Raw genomic sequence first — 19990 nt, 5'->3', positions numbered from 1 at the left:
AAATTGCATCATAACCAATTTGTTATGCAGTAAAAATGTTTGCAGCAAAAATACTTGCAGCAGAATGTCTACAGCAAAACAGCTTGCAGCAAAAGTACCTGACATGATTAGATACAATAGTGAGAAGAGCCACTCCACCTCTACCTCTTGATTTACAAACCCATGTATTCTGGCTGTGAGGTAGCACCATATAATGGTCTTTGATTTGAAGCATATACCACTTGCAAAGACAAAATCCTGGTCTTTCAGGATATTGTTTCCCAAAAGGTACCATAAATTAGTTTTCAGTAAGCCATTCCACCATTCTGTTAGTCTCTTTCTGTGAGTGATGAGAATATGTGATAAAACCAGTTAATTCCATTGGTATGAGCCTAATGCTGCATATCCTTTGCTATGAAATGAGTTCCCTGATCAGAAGTGTGAAATTCGGTGACGGTGGTTAAGGCATCCTGTGTGTCCACAGGTGGTAGTTTTAGAGAAGCACTATGGATAGGGAAAGCAAATCCAAAATTCATGTCTATTCCAATGAGGATGACTCTTTGTCCCCTCCATAATGGAAGAGGTCCAGTGTAATCAGCATGCCACTGGTGTCTGGCTGGTTTCTCTGGGAAATGGTGCCATATCAGAGGTTCAGTTGGTCTCTACTGTTAGAAGATTGGGCACTTAGCAGCAGTGGTAGCAAAATCAGTCTTGGTAAAGAGAAATGCATGTTTTTGAACCCAAGTATAGACTCCTGGGTCCTTGCCAACATGGGCCCACGAAGCAAGCATTAGCTGGCTAGGAAAAGAGGCTGCCTGAGCATATTATTCACAGAGCATATTATTTTGTCCATCTGATTTTTGAGAGCCTCCTCGGCAGTGGATACCCTTGTTGGGCATTCCCTAGAACACAAAAACTTCACAGCCTATGCCCTTTCTGAGAGTTTTACTTACACATCTATTTTTCAGATTTCCTTGTCTCTAATCTTCCAGTCCTGTTTCTTCCAGTCCCTAACTGTTTATCCAAATAGTAGCAATTGCTAATGAATCAGTGTAAATCTGTCTATCTAGTCATATCTCACTACAAAAGTGGTAAACCAGATGTACTGCTCAAAGTACTGCCCACCGAGAGGTTTTACTACTGTCCTTCATGGTCACTCACCCCTGAGTGGGGCTATAATGCTTTCAGGTGGATACCACCATATTGTATAGAAACATCCAGCTCAAATTGTTTCTTCATCAGTCAACTGATCATAATGAACACCTGTGAGGCCATAGGTATAGATGAGACATAGAAGAGGCATAGCAGTAGGAATTAATTGCTGCAGGATTCTGAGCCACCTGTACATACAAATTACTTGTAACTTCCAGGCCTCTCCAAGCCTGGTCTTTTCTATACTGTGTTCAGTTGATAATAGATTGCTGTTGTGCACACCCAATCAGTGGCTAGGTTGGTCATGTAATTTTCGGTTCATGATACAGAGCTCAGGACACATAGTCACCTGATGTGCCATAGTTAGGCATTTACTTACTGTCTAAATAAGGCCTAGTAGCAATGCAGAAGCTACTTCTCAGAAGGAAAATAATTATCTGTCAAGGAGGGCATGGAGTTCTTTGGTAGCTTTTCATAGGCTCCATACAGCATCCCTGTTTACTACAGACACTTTTGAGTATCATTGAATCTGGTAGATCATAAGGCCCAAGTGGAAGATGAGTTTGCCTTCTCTTGTTCTGATCCCCACTGAAAGCTTGTAAGTGATTTGATAGATGGATAGAAGCAGCTCATTCAAATATGGTATATGTTGCTTCCCAAAAGACCTACCAAGCATTTTACTCCTTGTGTTCATGGTAGATGATGGGAGGTATAGCAACTTGTCTTTCACGTTGGAGGGACTGTCTTGATATACTCTAGATCATTGGATCCCTAGGAACTTCACTGAGGTGGCAGGGTACTTGAATTTTTGTGGGAATTATCTGCCACTCTCTTGATTCACTTATGTCTTACCAGGGCATCTAAAGTACTTGTTGCTTCCTGCTCCCCAGATCCATTCAGCATAATGTCATCAATGTAGTGGACCATTGAAATGTTTTGTCGAATGTCAAGATGATAAGGATCTCTGTGGACTGTATTATGGCAAAGAACAGGAGAGTTGAAATAGCCCTGAGGCAAGGATTTGAAGGTGTCCACAGATACCAGCCAGGTAAAAGCAAACTGCTTCTGGTGGTCTTTACAAATTGGTATGGCGATAAAAGCATTAACCAGGGCGATAGCTGCATGCAGGATGCTAGGGACTGTGTTCATTTGTTTTAGTAAAGATCTGGAAGAGTAGCTTCAGTTGAAATCACCATGTGATTAAATTTATTATCCATAGTTATTAGTTAAAATCTTTTATTTCAGCCCAGACCAAACAAGCAAGTTTAAATGATGATGTGTTAGGTATTTTTATCCCTACTTCATGTGTTTGGTAATGTCACTGATTTTTGCAGTTCTCAGGGTTGCAATGTTGTTTTTGGTTTATTGTCTCTGTAGAGAGAGGAATTTCCGAAGGTTTTCATTTAGTTTTTCCTGTTATAGTGACTCTTACCCCATGGATCACAGAGTCAGCGTAGAGCGTAGAGCATTCTGCAAATTGCCAAGTATATCTGTTCCAGCTTAGGAACAGGGTGCAGTCCACAGACCACTTGAGTTCCACTATGATTCAAAATTGGACTTAGATTCCATCTATCACATGATTAACAGAAGGCCCCACTTTGCTGTACAAGAGCAGCATTTTGTGTTCTTAAGAATTAGTGTCTATTCAGTGCCCGTCTCTCCTAATTTCTGAAAGTTTGGATCTTTCCTTTTCTTCAGTTCACAGTCATTCTGCTGAATGGGCACAGATCAATGGAGGAAGATGTGTGTTGTGTACTTGTGACTGTGCTGCAGGGTTCTTCCTCAGTGGGACCTGGCCTTCCCTTCAATCCAGGGGCTCTGAGTGTATGAATAGGCTTAGGTCTGAAAACTGTTTGAGAATCTGTGACTCTCCATTGTGGTGATTTAAGTCAGATTTTTTAGCCACCAGATCTGGAGTTTTTTCTATTATATACAGTGAACTCTAATCTGGTAACCCACTCATTTATTTCATTCCTGGAAATACTATAATTAGCCACCAGGAGAAATCTCCACAGGTCAGATTTTTCTGATTATTAGTACACCCCTGCTGCCCTTTTTGGTAAAAGAATCTGTCTTGTTTTTGTCGGTTTAAGGGCTGCTCCTTGGCCTCTGCTTCTCCAGAATTGTCCATTGGATCAGGGAGCTCATATTAATGGCAACGTTTCCCATTCCTGACCTACGTGGAAGGACAGAGCTCTTCAGTGATTCAGATACTGCCCTTAATTAATGTTTATTTCTCAGTGCTTTCATGTCAAGGGACTATTTCCTAGACTTTTTCAGGGGATGTAGTTGCTGGGCAAGTGTGCAGGTTGCGTATGAAAAATCTCCAACATTCTTACCTCCCTAAGCTTTTGGATTCCTTCCTTTATATCAGGAGTCAGCCCATGGATGAACTCCAGCCTGCCTCTTGACTTTGTAAATCAAGTTTTATCAAAACAAAGCCATGACCATTTTTTTATGTGTTATCTAGGTCTGCTTTTGCACTGCAATAACAGTTGAATAGCTATGACAGAGACCATATTGCCTGTAAAGCTGAAAATATTTGCTCTCTGGTCCTTTAAGAAGTCTGCCAACCTTTGCCTTAGAGCATGCTGAGATTTGATCCAAGGTAGGGGTCTAGTGACAGCAAAGCGGTGATTGTGATGGTTCTTCAGAAAGTTAAGCATCCCCTGCAAGGCGTCTATTTAATAAGGTGAGTCTTCACAGACACGGGAGAGCAAGCTATTTGCACTGGTCAGTGAGACTCCAGGTAACTCAGAAGTTAAAGATTCTCAGTTTTGTCTGAGTCCAACCAGATGTTCCCATTCCAAGGTTAAGGGTTCTCTTCCTTCCCAATCAATGCCCTAATTTTCACATAAGAAACTTGGCAAATCTGTGAGATCAGTTGACATAAATTTTCAGCAATATCAGCCCTGTCAGAGATTCTTTTAGGTTTGTCATTGGAGCTCTCTCTACTCAGACCAAGACTAGTGCTGAGAGTTTAAAGGACCTGGCTTGTTACTTCTTTCTGTAAATGCTTCATGCACTCAGTGGAATCTTCGCAGTCCTTGTAGTCATTATTTTTATAATGGTCAAGGGCTGTGGCCTCTTGGATGCCCAGGACACTTACTTTAGCGGATACTTCACAATCAACCACAGGAGATAGCTTAATTAATTGTTATGCCAGTGCGTACCTTGGATGGCTAGCATCCCATTTCCCATTGACAAGGGTTCAGCACTATGCACAAGCCCAAAGACATGCCTAAACCAATTCCAAAAATCCCATCTTTAATGCCCTGTCTGCTGTGACCACTTCAGTACCAATTTTATATAAATCAGAGGCAGAAACCACCCCCGAAATTTGAACAGGGAAAAGTTTAATCTGGAGTGTTAACTAATGAAAGGTGATTTAACTACTAAAAAATATGAAAGAGGATTCTAAGGGGTGTAGAAGGAGCAACTGCAGAAAGCAGCCACCACCCACAGGGCCAGTGGACAGTGACCAAGGAATGAACTTGGAGGTTGGCCCTTCCCCACTTCCCCCAGGCTGAGATTCAGATCTCTTTAGAGAGGGTGTAGGTGCCTCAGGAAGACACAGCCTGCCAATGGAAAAGAAACTTCTCAAAGAGCTGATCTAGGAGGTCTTCTGCTATGGTGGCAGAGAAACCCCTTTCCCCTCATTGACCCACTGGTTCCAGCACACCAGAAGCAAGAAAAATCCCTTCCTTCTTCTTTGGCCTGCAGGGACCCTGTAGCCCCCTCTACTGGCCAAAACCAAGTGTACTGACAAAGGCAAAATATGGGCTCCAGCTCCAGTAATCATACAGTTGAAAAAAGATGGGGGGATTTGGAGCTGAGAGACAATGAGTTAATAACAAGCTGTTATCCAGATTTATGGCTGTAATTTCTATCTGTGTGCTGCTGCCTCCCATATGTATACTTCTAGTCTGTTTTCCCTGAACTTCAGAATATTAATGTATCAAACTGGTTCCTTGATGTCTTCATTTGACTTTCTCATAAGCATCCTAAACAGGTACAAAACCAAACGCTTCTACCTCCCCTGGTTCTTCCCATCTCAGTAAATGACACATCTTTCAAACAAAAACATGGCCTCGACTTTTCTCTCTTTCTCCTACTGTACTCCCAGTTGATCAAAGTCCTGCCAGATCTTTCTTCAAAATATAAACAAATCCTACCGTTTCTCATTACCTCCACTGCTGCTGCCCTGCTCCAGGTCACCATCATCTCTTGACTCTTAAATAGCAGAAATCACATCCTAGATTTCTCATGTATGCTTGGTAATTAAATGACTGCTTATTCTCAATTCATTTTATAACTTTTCATTCTATGACAGCTGTAGCCTATCCCTCCCTCTCCAAATTTTATGCAAGACACCAAAAGCCTTAGGGCTTTGAATATGCCTGCTGCATCCCTTGCTGTCAGGGTAAGCCCATTTTTTTGTGTTTGCCAATGCAGCATTAACCCTTATTTTTTTTAATTAATAATATTAACATAATTATATCTTCATGTGTAGTTTTGAAACATGTATGGATCTTCCTAGCTTAAACTAATAATTGCCTATTTTAAGTTTTTTTTTAAATTTGAAAGCATTTTTATAAAGATGGCCTTATTTCTTAAATTTCTGATTTGTTGGATAGAAATTACAAAGATAGCAACCCCTTCCCAACAAGAAAAAAAAAAATTCCACATACGTTATTGACTTTTATGTTAGTTAAAATCTCTGTCTCTTCATCAGCTTAATTTCTTTTGACGTAAATATCAGTACTCACTTTTGTTACATTCAGAAAAGGAAATGGTTTGTATTATTATTGCTTGGAATTCCACACCACTGATTTCAATAGAAAACTTTATTATTTGAATCTTAATTCCTTTCTAATATTGACTAGAGGCCATAATAAGTATAGGAAACCTCTTTGAAAGGTTCCTTAAGCACATACTTTTTTTTTTAATTAAAGAAAATCACCTGATAGAAGCTTTCTTTCTCTTTTAGGTGGGAGATGTTGCTGTTTTTCTCCTGATGGTAAAGCTTTAGCTGTAGGTCTCAATGATGGAAGTTTCTTAATGGCAAACGCAGATACTCTGGAGGATCTTGTGTCTTTTCACCACAGAAGAGATATTATTTCAGATATTCGATTTTCACCAGGTAAGATTTCATTGAAATCATATTTGATTATTAGCTTGGGTCTGGCAATGAGTAAATATATCAATGTGTAATTTTTTGTAACTGTTATTCTATCTCAGAATTTTACTATTTTGACCAGAAGAGGTAGTATAATGAGAGGTAAAAGCCCTGTATTAGATCGGGGGCAAAATATCTGGCTTAGTGCCAGCTGTGCCACTAAATTTTCTGTGTGACTTGGGTGAAGACATTTCTTTGAGATTCGTTTTCCTCATTTGTAACATAAAAGGGACTGGATGACTGTTTTCATTATATTCTTAACACTTTTTAAATTATATTAATTTTGCTTCATCATTTTCCATGTATTCATTACCTGTGACAAAATCTACTATAACATAGGATTAATAATGTCAAGACAAAATTCACTTATGTTGGTTTACTTCCATTTTTTTCTGAATTTAGAGGATTTTTTTTGGTCAAATACAAGGAATATCAAAATTAGTTTGCATAGATTTTTGACATTTGGTTTATACCAAACTACCTCACTACACTAAGAAATTTATTTCATTGTGTTAATTATAATATACTTGAAAAATTTGACACTTGTTATAACTTACAAAACACCTAAGAGTTCCCTCAAAAAAATTAAGAATATTAACTCTGGTTGTAGAGTGTAAAAAATACTTCTAACACGAGAAAACGTCAAGAAAATACGTTTCTGTTACAGGTTCTGGGAAATACCTTGCCGTAGCATCCCATGACAGCTTTATAGATATATACAATGTCATGAGTAGTAAACGAGTAGGAATATGCAAAGGCGCTACCAGTTACATCACTCATATTGATTGGGATATTAGAGGTAAGAATTTAAATAACCTACTGTTTGATAAAAGTTTCATTTGATATAGTATAGCTGTTTTAGAGAAACAAGTAATTCAGCAGATGAGTTCAAAAGCATTGTGAAAAACAAGCTGGTCGCTCTCACTCTTGTTGCGCTCACCTTCTGATGTGGCCCACACTCTTACTTTTACCTTAAACACCCCACACCTCTCGGGTTCTCTCCCTCTCACCTTTGTGAGATGGCTCACATTCTGCCTATGGAGTGTGTATCTCCTAAGCCGTTTTCCCTCCTGAGTGAGACAGACCGCACTCTGTTCACGGAGTCTGTATCTCTTTAAAGAAACTTACTTTCACTTAAAAAAAAAAAAAAAAGCATTATTTTTCAGAATGATTTTCCACTACTTTATTTCATATCTGAAGATGAATGCTATGAGTTTTTCCATACGTCTGATGTAATTCACATGAAAGGACAGTAAGTGATAAATTTGTAAAGTAATTCAAAGCTTATACAAATTTTTTTTAGTCATTTGTCCTGGTTTTTGTCAGAAAAGCTTGATGTAAATAGTAACTGAAATTTTGGAAAGTTGTTTTATTGATGAAGATTTTAATGTCATTTCCTCAGCATTCAATAAAATACATTCCCTAAAATTGTCATAGTTGTATAGCATACAGAAGTTGATAAGTCTCTTTGTTTTTTAGCAGAATGCATGGCGGATGGCAGTCTGTAATAATTTGGATAGACGCTAAATATTTTAAATGCTCCAGTTTTAGGGATTTTTGTTTCAGATAATTCATCTGTATAAATCTAGCATTGTAAATTAAAGTTTTTGCAAATATAGTTAAACAAAATACTTACTATTAAAAAATGTTTCAAATTTTATTTCTAGGGTTTTTATATGCATAACAGCGGAAATAGCTTACATATATATACACACATGATGCTATTTATGAATTTAATTACTTTATTATATATATATGGCTCCAGAGAAAAATGGTTTTTATGTTTAATCTTAATTTTTCCCATGAAAGTTAAGCATTATACTAACTGTATATGTACTAACTGTATATGTGTTTATATTTTATATATGTATGTATTTTTTAAATTTTTTTAAGGAAAGCTTTTACAGGTCAACACTGGTGCTAAAGAACAGCTATTCTTTGAAGCTCCAAGAGGGAAAAAACAAACCATCCCTAGTGCAGAGGTAGGAAGATAGTGGTGCTTATAATGTTGTTGACATGACTAAGAGTGGTTAGAAAGCTGATACCTGCCTTCCTTCATTTAGTTACATATGAATACTGTTCTCAAATTGTTCATATTATGGATATTCTTTGCAAGTTTATTTTATTGGGACTAAAAAGATGGGTAAAGGAAGAGATGCTGTATTAAGAAAAGGAATAAATTACTTCCTTGTATGTGTAGCTGTGTTCTAATTACATTCCTCAAAGGATAGGAAGCATGTAATAGCACGTAGAAGACATGCCATCTAAGGCTGGAGTATTGCATGTCTGTCAAATCTTTTGGAACCCATGTGTCTAAGATGCTTATTGGCAAATTCCTGTTTAAGGAAAAAAGGAAGAAAAAAATATGTTTAGTTTTGTGATTGACAGTATTAGCAAAATATTTGGACATGGCCAAGGAAGAGAAGCTAAACAAATTTAACATGAAAGCAGCTTAATAAGGAAAGGAACTGTAAGTAAACGTCTTAATTTCCAGTAATGAGTAATTGGAAAACATGCTTGTAAAGTAATAGTAGAAGTTTAGACATGAAGTGTAAGAATAAGTTTCTTGATTATTTTAAATGCACAAACAGTCTTATTTATTATCATTCTGTGTTCAGTATCCAGAAAACACAGTGGATTCATAATAAATACGTGTTGAATAATATTATGTTAAATTTTTTCTACAGGAAGTAGTGGACTTGGGAAGCTATAAAACCAAGACAACTAATAATTTATTTAACTGATTTTATTAAAATTTTAATTTTACTTGTGACATATATAATTACAAAGAAAAATATTCAGATTTTTTTTGTTAATTTTTTAGGTTGAGATATGACAACTTACAGCAATTTTTTCCTTTTAGGTAGAAAAAATTGGTTGGGCATCATGGACAAGTGTGCTTGGTTTATGCTGTGAGGGAATTTGGCCGGTAATTGGAGAAGTCACAGACGTAACTGCCGCTTGCCTCACTAGTGACAAAATGATCCTAGCTACTGGGGATGATTTAGGATTCGTGAAGTTATTTAGATATCCTGCTAAAGTATGTGTTTTTCTTTAATTCTCCAGTGATCATAATTATAAAAAATGGTTATGGCAATGCCCTTTTATAGCATTTCATTGTTAAAATATGAATATTACATATGTAATGTATAATGTAGTATGAAAGGTTCAGAATTAATGTTTCCTATTCTTGACATCATATTTATAGCTTTTATCTAGTAGTAGTATTATAATTTATGATTCCATGCTTTAAGTTGTATGTTACATTGCAGTTTCTCAATGTTGGGTAATATAAGTATCCCTTTTAGAAGAAACATTCTTTTTATCCCTAATACTAACTTAAATAATTTTAGGATTCTTTTGATTAAATATATACCATTAACAGTAAATATAAATTCTTTATATTTACAACTTTAAAGTTTAAAATGTTTTGTGGGAAGGGTATAGCTCAAGTGGTAGAGCGCATGCTTAGCATGCATGAAGTCCTGGGTTCAATCCCCACTACCTCCTCCAACAATAAATAAATAGTAAATAAACCTAATTACCTCCCCACACCAAAAAATAAATTAATTAATTTAAAAAATAAAAATAAAGTTTAAAATGTTTTAACCAGTTAAATACAAAGTACTATAAATACAATGCCTGTAAAATCAAAATAAGTAACACTGGTTTAATGTGATGAGTAATGTTATTTTCCTAAAGCTAAACTGTAGAGCTTCTTTGGAGTGTACATGCCCATGCTGCCGTGTACTGTGTGATGACTCAGTTCTTCTGTTGCTTCCCTCTGTTCAAACTACTGGAGACATTAGGCTTTCACTTAGCCCAAAAATAGAATTCATGTATCAAGTCCAGATGAATTTATTCATTAATAGTCACAAATTCAGATATAAATTATAATCTAGCACTGACATGAACTTTTTATAAACATAAATTTGAAATAGGGCACTGAAACCATGATTTTCAGTGCATGGTGGTCTTAAGTAACTGCTCCTATCAATATTTTTAGCTCAGCATTGAAATGAAAATACAAGTTTAAAAATTCCTGTAGAGAACTTAAGCACCCAAGAAAATATTTCACAAATCCTTTATTTTAGATACTCTTAAGTAGTAACACCTTAGTTGATAAAAATGTGCTCCAATAAAACATGTATTAGTCAGAAACTTCACTCTGAATAATCTAGATGATATAGAAGCCTTAAGAGTATGTTCTAAGGTATTGGCCTGCAGATTCCTTCTTCACCTTACTGTAATAAGAACCACAAAGTATTAGGGAAACTACCTTCTTGCAGTGTTTTGATGACAGATTCCCCTCCTATTTCAGCTGATTTTTATTGTCTTGATTTCCAAAGAATTCACTGATTTAGCTATTACCATGTTTTGTTTATTTAAGACATTTCTTATTTAACACCCTTGAAAAGATGTCCATCTAAAACCTGCTTCTGATACGTTGATCTAAAATTTACTTATGTAACTTGGTAATGCTGGTGTTCTAGGTTTAAAAGTTGCCAGTATCTATAACTTGGCTTTTTCTTCATATAAAAACACATTTTATGTGTAATATCTACTTATAAACAAAAACACTAATGAATTAAGATGAAAGATATTTACATGAGTATATGCCAAAATATTTGCCAATTACTTTTTGTTAATATGGCCATGCTGTATGTACATGAGCATTTATATCCTGACTTTCTCAGTTATTGTATCTATTTCCAACAGTAATATGTGTGCCTAGCCATTGTTTTTAACAGATTTGTACTATTCCAAAGATGCCCACTATAATTAACTGTTACTCTGTTGAACATTTAAGGTGTTTAAAATTTTTCAGTGCTGTAAGTAAATATCGTGGCAAATATTTTTTGCACCGATTATGTCTTCTTAGCGTAGATCTCTTAAAGAGGGATTGGTGAGTCAAAGGTCAACATTTTCATACTTTTAATGTAGAATATCAAGCTGATTTCCAAAAACGTTATGCCCATGGTGCTAGCAATGTGCACAACTACTAGTTTTATCCTAGTCTGGGAGTTTTATCCAAGTTTAGGAATTGTTATTTTTTTGTTCTATTGAGTTTCAGTATTTTCTTATTTTTTTTATAAGATGCCTTTGTAAATGATTAATTTCCAGTCATATATTAAGAAAGAAATTCAAAATGTTAACAGTTTTCAAGCAATAAAATTTCTCAGGCTGTTTGGATTTTTTTTTTCATCTTTAGGGAAAATTTGGAAAGTTTAAGAGGTATGTGGCCCATAGTACACATGTCACAAATGTTCGCTGGACTTATGATGACAGCATGTTGGTAACCTTAGGAGGTACAGATATGTCCTTAATGGTTTGGACAAATGAAATGGAGGGCTATCGAGAAAAAAGGCCCTGTGATAGTGAAGAGTCTGATATAGATTCTGAAGAAGATGGGGGTATGTCATTTTAAAATATTTCTTTTTAACAAAAACATAGAAAAATTTAGCACAACCGATTTAAACTGCAAAAGTTAATTAAATAATAATAATGTTTGAATAATACTTCTTTTGGGTTTTTTTTGTCTTTTTAACACCAAAATTGGTTTTAGGATTGAAAAGCAATGGACTGCCATATATTGATGACTTAGACATTCTTCCTTTACCAATGTATGATAATCATACTTTAAATAAGTACTGTTAAAATAAATCTATAGTATTGAATCTCATATTTTAAAATAATTTTGATTTTTTTTATAATATACCAGTGATACCAGCTCATTATAGAAAAATTAGAATGTACGTTTTGCAATAAAAAATAAACACAGCATTCGTAATTTGACCACTCAGAGGTAACCTCTGTTAACATTTTGGGTATATCCATAGGGGTATGTGCATTTATATACATTATATTTTTTAACAGAAATGATGTCTTACTGAGTTTATTTTTTGTAGCTTGCTATTATCACTTAGCATTATTTTGAGAACATTATCATTAAATATTCTTTTACATCATTTTTACTGGCTGTATGTTATTTCATAATTGGACTATAACCCAATTTATTTAATTTACTTCATATTGTTGAACATCCAATTTTTAAGACTATAATTGAGCTCCTCAGTTATATCATAGAGAATAATTCTTATATTTTGATGGTAGGCTATGACAGTGATGTTACAAGGGAGAATGAAATCAGTTACACCATCAGAGCCTTATCAACAAATATTCGCCCAATGTTTGGAATCAAGCCTCATTTGCAACAAAAAGAACCCTCAACTGATGAGAGGTAACAATCAAATTCAAAACTAGATAAAGAAAAAGATATTGGTATTAAAAATTGAATTAATTGTTTAACTGAATGAATTTTTGCAAAAACTAAGTAACAGTGGTACTCTTGCATTTTATAGTTCCCAGCACCTCTTAGAAAGTGTTTGTCCTTAAATACTTTTTGGTGATGACGCTGTCTTTTGCAAGTAGTTTAGGGAATGATGCTACATATAAAGTCTGTATGATTAAAGGAATCTTATTTACTAACTTTTATAAATGTATGTGACAGGGTTTCAAGAAGTAATAAAAATTGAATTCAATACCTCTATATTTTAGGAAGCACAAGAGCAGAGAAATGATTAAATTGTGTGAGAAGGCCTTTCTATCCATGTGTCTTTAATCAAGGATGGAAACTCATTATTTTTAAATTTCCAGAAAAGCAAGTTGAAGTATAGCTTGTCTCTAATGGGAATTATTGGTTCTTGTCTAGAATCAGCAAGTCAAAAATAAGGCTATGACAAAGAAGGAATGGAAAGTAGAAACAGCATTACCTCTCCTTTAGAAAGCTGTGATGAGGAAAACTTTTATTATGAGAAGTTAATATTTGAGGGAAAAGTTAAAAATGAAAGGGAATTGATTCACATTGAAGAGAATTTGTGGAAAATTCAAATGAATATATAGTTAGGATAGTGCTAAAGACCATTGGAGCTCAGCTAGGTGGAAATGCTACTATAGGAAAGCGTAGGCAGAGGGATTTGAGTTTGCACCTGTAGATTTTAAAGGAAAAAGCCTGAAGTTGGGTGAGATACATGTTACTGTAGAGAAGAGGAGAACTAGAGATTCTGTCTGACTAAGAAGCCCTGAAGCTCCAGGTGGAATGTTGAGATCGTGATGCCTCCACAGCTCCTCTACCAGGTGCCCCGTTTGCTGATGTTATACCTCAGATAAAAGCACAGTGGGGGGTCACCTTGCAGAAGCAGGGTAGAGGGTGATTATCCATTTTGTCCTCACATAGAAAGAGGTAAAGTATTAAATTAAAGATGTATTTTAAGAAAACTGAGCATACCATCATTTAAATACTTGTACAGTATTCCAAGTTGAAACGACTTGGTAGAAGGCAGTATCATACAATGCAAAGGGTGCAGTTTTTGAAGTCAGGTAAATTGGTTAAAATATTCATTTTTATCATTTGCCAGTTGTATGACCTTGAAAAACTATTCATTCTCTCTGAGTCTCAGTTTCCTCAGAGGTAAAATGAGCATTATAATCCCCAATTTATGGGGTGTTGCATGAAATAAAATAGTGTATATAAAGAATTTAGGTAGTAAGTCTTCACCACCCCTTCCTTGGAAATACAAAGTAACGTAAGGAAATACCTGGTTAATACTGTCACACTTTCTGAAATTAAATAACCACAAAGTAATGAACACTACATATGTATTTACTAATTAGAGAACAGTCAGCACACAAATACAGATGTTTGTAAACTAGGATATTTGCAGTATGGTGCTTAATACTACCTAAAAGAAATTATATCTCGCAGGTAGTAAAAAAAAATGTATAGGGAAGAAGGAACTCTAGACATGCCCATTAATTTTTTCATTTATTATATTGATTTTTTAAAGAAAAATATCATTTATCCAATAAATTTGGTATGTCAGAAAATATGGCCTAATTTTAATCTGTAGGCCATCTCTTATGGTAAAACACTTAAATTTCCCTCTTCATTGCTGAAGTGATCCAGGTTGGGACAGATGGAAACATTGTATTACTCACAAAGAATTGCTGACACTGTCATAATTGTAATCTTTGCTATTAGTTTGTATTTTTTACAGCTAACTTTTTCAAAATTATTTTTGATTTATTGTGCATTTTGCTCTCGAAGTATTTCACAATTCAATTCTACTAAGTTATGCTGAAAATGCCAAGTCAGAAGTCGTTACTGTGATTCATAGTTTGGAGTTTCATTATTGGATTCATTTCAATATAATGAAAGAATCAAAGGAGATAAAAATGAACCAACTTTGAATTTTTGGAAGGAGATAAAATGGTCTGTAGACATAATTGTTTTCGTGTTTTAAATAAAATATATTATCAAACAAAACACTTTTTAAACAGTTAAAACAAATGCTTGTCAAATATCTGCTTAAAAGGAAAATATTTCTGATGAACAACTTTGACAACTTTATTTATTTTAACAACTTGATGCTTTCGTGGAGTCTTTTTTCCTAAACAATTTTAATAATTTTATATTTTTCTTTTTCTATAAATATTTTATAGCAGATCATATGTTTTTAAGGTAATTGTGTAACTGTCAATCAAATTTCCAATATTTTTGAATAAAAATATTCAAAACAATGTGACAAAATTTAGGCGTTTTCATATTTCCTTAGAATTCTGTTGACATATTACCTTTATTCTGTTTACTAAACTATGATATTTTATTCATCATCAATTTTCATATATGTCTCCTTACTTTTTTCTTGCTCCTTTTGAAGGCAGGGAGTAGTAAGGTAAGTATTTTATTAAAGAAAGTATTTTACTCAAAAATTTACTCTTCTGTTTCAGTTTTTATAGTATATGGTATTTTAAGGTATTGATTTTTTTCCCCCATAAAACATTGAACTACATTTTTTGAGAAAGAAATCAGAAAATAAAATAGGACAAATCCTACAAAAGAGTTACATTTATAGATACAACATGTGGGTGTTGTTGTGAGGGTCTTCATTATGATCAGTGTTTTTACAAATGCTTCACAAACTCCTATACTCAAGATAGTTTTAGTTTTTCCTTAAATTTCAAAGACTCGTAAAAACAATTACACGTATTTATCAGTGAAAACTTTTTCAGTTTATAGCAAACCTATTAGCTTCATTTAATGCATGTTTAATATATTAATTTTAAAACATTAACATAGGGTAGTACTAGTTTTTGTATGTTTAATAAAGTATGTACAAGAAAGGAGTCTTTGGGGTGCTTTTGTAGCTACCTTTAATGAAACGAAAATGTCTTCAGTTTCTGAAACACAACAGTGTGGAAAAACCTAGTCTATTTTAGAAATAAAAGAGGTACCATTAGGAAAATGCTGGCAGATAGGATGAAAAAGTAGATTTGAGACCAGATTGTGCAGAACCTCAAATATTAGGCACTCCTTAATTTATTTTGCAAACAGCAGGAATTCGTTATCTGTTTTAAGCAGGAGGTAATATGTGCAAAGATAGGATAGAATGTGTTGTGACTTCTAAACAGGCCCACATAATCTTACACTATTTTAACAGAAATAAAACATTCAGACCTAGCGTCAGATCTGGAATAACTTGTTCAGGACTGTTCTCTTTATTTTTAAAGGGACATTGACAGTTTACAGTCGTCTAGAGGAAGCACAGGGTAAAGGAAGGTTGGGAGGTCACTTCACAAAAAGAATAATTCATTGTTTTGGGAATCCCTGGTTTCAAAAAAAAAAAAGAAAACGAAGTGGAAATATAATTACTGTCTTGGATATGAATGACGTTCTGTACAAGTGACCTCCCTGTCACAAGCAGTGTTCATGCAGAGTTTAGTAAATGACCACTTGTTGTCAGTGCTGTGAAGGAATGTTCTAGATATGTAAAAAAGAGTCCTGGTTTCAGTGGGAGGATGGATGAGATTAACTTCTGCTATCACTTCCAGTTCTGTTTGGTCATTATGTTATTAAGGAATTTTTTTTTTTTTTTAAGTGTCCTCTTTTGCTAGCAAAGTCCCAAATCCAGCATTGTCCCGAGACTCACTCTGCCTGCTTGGTTAGACTGGCAGACTGGGGGTCCTCCTTGGGTCAGATTAGGGGGAGCTTAGTCTCCTTAGACAATTTTCTTAATTGCTACACCAGTGCTACCAGCCTTTTAAGTTATTTACCATTAGATAAGCTTAAATATTTTCTTTGAAATTCAGATTGCATTGTGGAAAAATAGGAATGGCAAGCTTTAATGTTTACAACATAGAACATGTTGAATTCTAATTTGTTTTCCTTTTTCATCTTCTTTTTTCTGATTTCCCTGACATTAATGGGGTAACTTAAGCCTTTCCTTATAATTACTATTATAAACAGCAGCAAATAAAAACAATAGGCCTTTACTGTATGCAGTATAGTTTATCTGCATTAAACTTATAAAAATATTTTATTACAGGAAATATTTTACTACTATTTTAAATTCAAATTTGTGTTGTAATCTTTTCCTTTTTTAATCTGCTGCTGGAAAGAGGTTCCAGGTAATCATCTCTCTATGTTATGCTCTATGAGGCCTCATTTCGTGTTTATATTATCTTTTTTATTTACCGTTAGTGAGCTGTTACTTGGTGTTCTTTACCTCTACTCCCGGTTTCCAAAAAAGGTTTAAAAACAGATTTTTTTTATGATAATTTGAAAAGTTCTATATATAAAAGTGTTGCAAGTGCATCTAACTTTTATGTCCCATCAGTCGTGCTTTTATACTTCTACGTTCTGCTTCATGTTACCCCTGAAAATGCACATTTCTTTTGTACATATTCAGGACATAACACTTCATTTACTTTTTATAGATGTATAACTGGAAAATCATTTTAGAATGCAAGTATATTGTTATGCCTTTAATTGTATGGATTTACTTCATTAATGTTGGAATTTTTCCACTACAAAGTTAACTTGTGTCATTTTCTGATTTAGTTGTTACAAAATTAATAAAATTTAGAGAAGGAAGTTGATGTAACACTAATTTTGATTCATTGTCCAGCTTATTAAACATTTGAATAATGGTTATCTGAGTTAAAGCTAAACTGAATGATGTGGATTTTTTTTTAATTAAAGGGTTTTAGGATAGAGCCTTCCCTTTGAATTAAATGATTCAAAATAGATACTCTATATGCCATATATACGTAGATAGATCCTGAACTAGTGGTGGAAACAGAGAAGGAGAGGGCTAGGTTTGATAGCTACTATGTAGGTAAAGTTGATAAATATGTAATAGTGAGAATAAGGGAAGAGAAGGAGTTAGAGGCAACAGTAATAAATAACCTTTTACAGAGTGTTGTATGGTTTACAACGCTTTGTAACTGCAAAATGTCTTGCTTTGACAAACTGATGGTGATGTGATAACCATACTGAGGACTTCAGGAGGAAGAGAAGAGAAAAGGCACAGAAGAGCAGGTCATGAGTACAAATTTGAACTCATACATGATTTATGTTGCCAACAGTATAGAAAGTTTATAGACATGTTTTCAAAATTCAGTTCTAGAAGAATGTATTGAATACCTGCCGTGTGCAAGATACTGTGATAGCTACTTTAGAGCAATAATCCAGGCTTTGTTGATAATGCACCCCACTGAGAAGGTTTTGAGTGTGTAAAACTAACATTTGTATATTTTTGTAATCAGTCTGTTCTTGTGCTGTTAGTTACATTTATGAAACATACAGCAAAGAAATTAAAAGAAAAATGAATAGAAGGTCTAACATTTTCTTTCCACCTTCCTGCTTTAGAAGATAATCAAGATATAGAAGGCAGAGTCTAGTGAGAAACACAGATTGGGTTCATTTTTGTGAAATGTGTCAGACATCTCTCTCTGGAAGCCGGGTGGGAGAAGCTCAGAGAAGGCACCCAGTGATGGGTTCCTTTCCTCTTTCTCACTTCCCTGTTTCAGGCCTCCCGTGAGCAGGGCCCCACCACAGCCAGAGAAACTTCAGACCAACAATGTCGGCAAGAAAAAGAGACCCATAGAGGTGAGGAAAACCCACTCCCTGGTGTTAACTTGTACTTTAAAAGGTATCCAGGGTTTATTTTGTTTCCTTTTTGTAAAACACCCAAATCTTGTCATTATTTTTTATGAAATTAAATGCATTGAATACTCTTTTTCATTTGGTCGTGAAAATTGGTTGTGGTTGCTTAACTGTCAAGTGTGAGTCTTGGATTGATATCCTCTGTTCCTTTTTTTTTAATTAGTCTTTTTTTTTTTTTTTAGTTTTCCTTGAATAATACCCTGAATTGAACTGTGTATCTCAGAGAACTTCTAAATGTAAATGTATGGAATGATCTGTGGTTATAGAAGCATAGGCACCTTTGGCAGCATCTTATACTTAGTGGTTTGAACTTGTAAGTTAAAGATTTAATATTTACACCAAGTCAGGAACTTTTACCCCATGCGGTGTATTCACTGTAGGGTTCAATGGAGGCTCTGCTTCTAAGCAAAGAAATCTTCCACTAATAATTGAACAAAAAAGGGAAGTTCTCTCAGGCATTTCATAATCCCAGTATCAGCAGCAACAAGCAGACTGTGCTAAATGAGGTCAAAAACAAGGCATAAAGCTGTGGAAGAGTGATTGTTGTATTTCCTCTCCTACTCAGCCTCACAGAATCAGTGAAAACGGACACTTTGAATAGCAGAATTGCCTGCTAGAACTTCAGCATGAGTTATCAGAGATAGCGTGCTTAGTTTTGTGCACCAATACTGATGTACTGTTTGGATCCTTAAAAGTACATCACTTGGACATAGTTTATCCTGAGTTATATATGCAGATCAGATATTTTTACTAACAATTAACACAAATCAATATATTCTCCTTTTGAGCCCAAGAGGTATCTCAATGTTTAACACATGAAATCTAAAGAACTGAAATTCTTGGAATCAGATGACCTTGTGATTCCCTTTTCATTTTTATAACTTTATATAGAAAACTATGAAACATGTGTTTCAGCTGCCCAAAACACATTATATAGAGAGGTATGTCTACTTTAATTTTGTATCTGAAGTTTGCAAAACATCAAAAATGCATCCTCCATTTCGACTGAAGACACCAGTACTGTATACAGCAAAATAATGAACATTTACACATGAAGAACTGTATAATGGTTTTGTCATTGTTATAGGACCTTGTGTTGGAGCTTGTTTTTGGCTATCGAGGCAGAGACTGTAGAAATAATGTTCACTATTTAAATGATGGTGATGATATAATTTATCACACTGCATCTGTTGGAATTCTGCACAATGTTGCTACAGGTAGGAAACCCTGATTCTCCATTCCTCATTTTTTTTTTTAATTTAGGAATCTTTATTTAGCATCTTAAAATTCATTGTTAAAAATATAGATAAAAATGCATGAATCCAGAATAAATATTTCATATTGTAGAACTTTTTAGTAATATTTCAAGTAAAAAATTTTAAGTCTTAAGAGAGTGTAACAGCAGAAAAGGATTTTGTAATGCAAAGTGCTCATAGGTGCCTGTTAGAAGTGAAGGATTACTGTATGTTGAAACCATGTTTTATAGGGAAACCGTTTGTAACTTTATTCTATTTCTCCATAACCTAAACATGAAAAGTGGATGGTTTGGATGGTTGTCTTTGATAGTTAGTAATTGAAAGTAGCATGTTGGGTGAGTGATTGCTGGGGGTTGGGGGTGGGGGGTAGCGGTGTTCTTACTGAGGCCTTGGAAAGCCAAGAAAGTTAGCTAAGAA

At 34.7% G+C, this 19990-nt stretch overlaps 1 protein-coding gene across 2 annotated transcripts in view; it reads left to right on the top strand.

The window, feature by feature from the left end:
* Positions 1–19990, top strand: part of EML5 (EMAP like 5) — a 130034-nt gene that overhangs the window by 87683 nt on the left and 22361 nt on the right. Inside the window, exons 22-31 of one of the 2 annotated variants that reach the window (XM_064486176.1) lie at positions 6122–6274; positions 6978–7109; positions 8204–8292; positions 9174–9350; positions 11523–11724; positions 12425–12551; positions 15031–15045; positions 16769–16777; positions 18182–18260; positions 19405–19534. In XM_064486176.1, coding sequence (XP_064342246.1) covers positions 6122–6274; positions 6978–7109; positions 8204–8292; positions 9174–9350; positions 11523–11724; positions 12425–12551; positions 15031–15045; positions 16769–16777; positions 18182–18260; positions 19405–19534 — 1113 coding nt within the window. Of the gene's footprint in view, positions 1–2021; positions 2369–6121; positions 6275–6977; positions 7110–8203; positions 8293–9173; positions 9351–11522; positions 11725–12424; positions 12552–15030; positions 15046–16768; positions 16778–18181; positions 18261–19404; positions 19535–19990 lie in introns of those variants that run through there. The other variant, XM_064486175.1, reaches the window with a different exon arrangement.

This window comes from Camelus dromedarius, chromosome 5, assembly GCF_036321535.1.
Source record: "Camelus dromedarius isolate mCamDro1 chromosome 5, mCamDro1.pat, whole genome shotgun sequence".
Taxonomy (NCBI): Eukaryota; Metazoa; Chordata; class Mammalia; order Artiodactyla; family Camelidae; genus Camelus; species Camelus dromedarius.
This window is presented reverse-complemented; position numbering and strand designations above follow the sequence as displayed.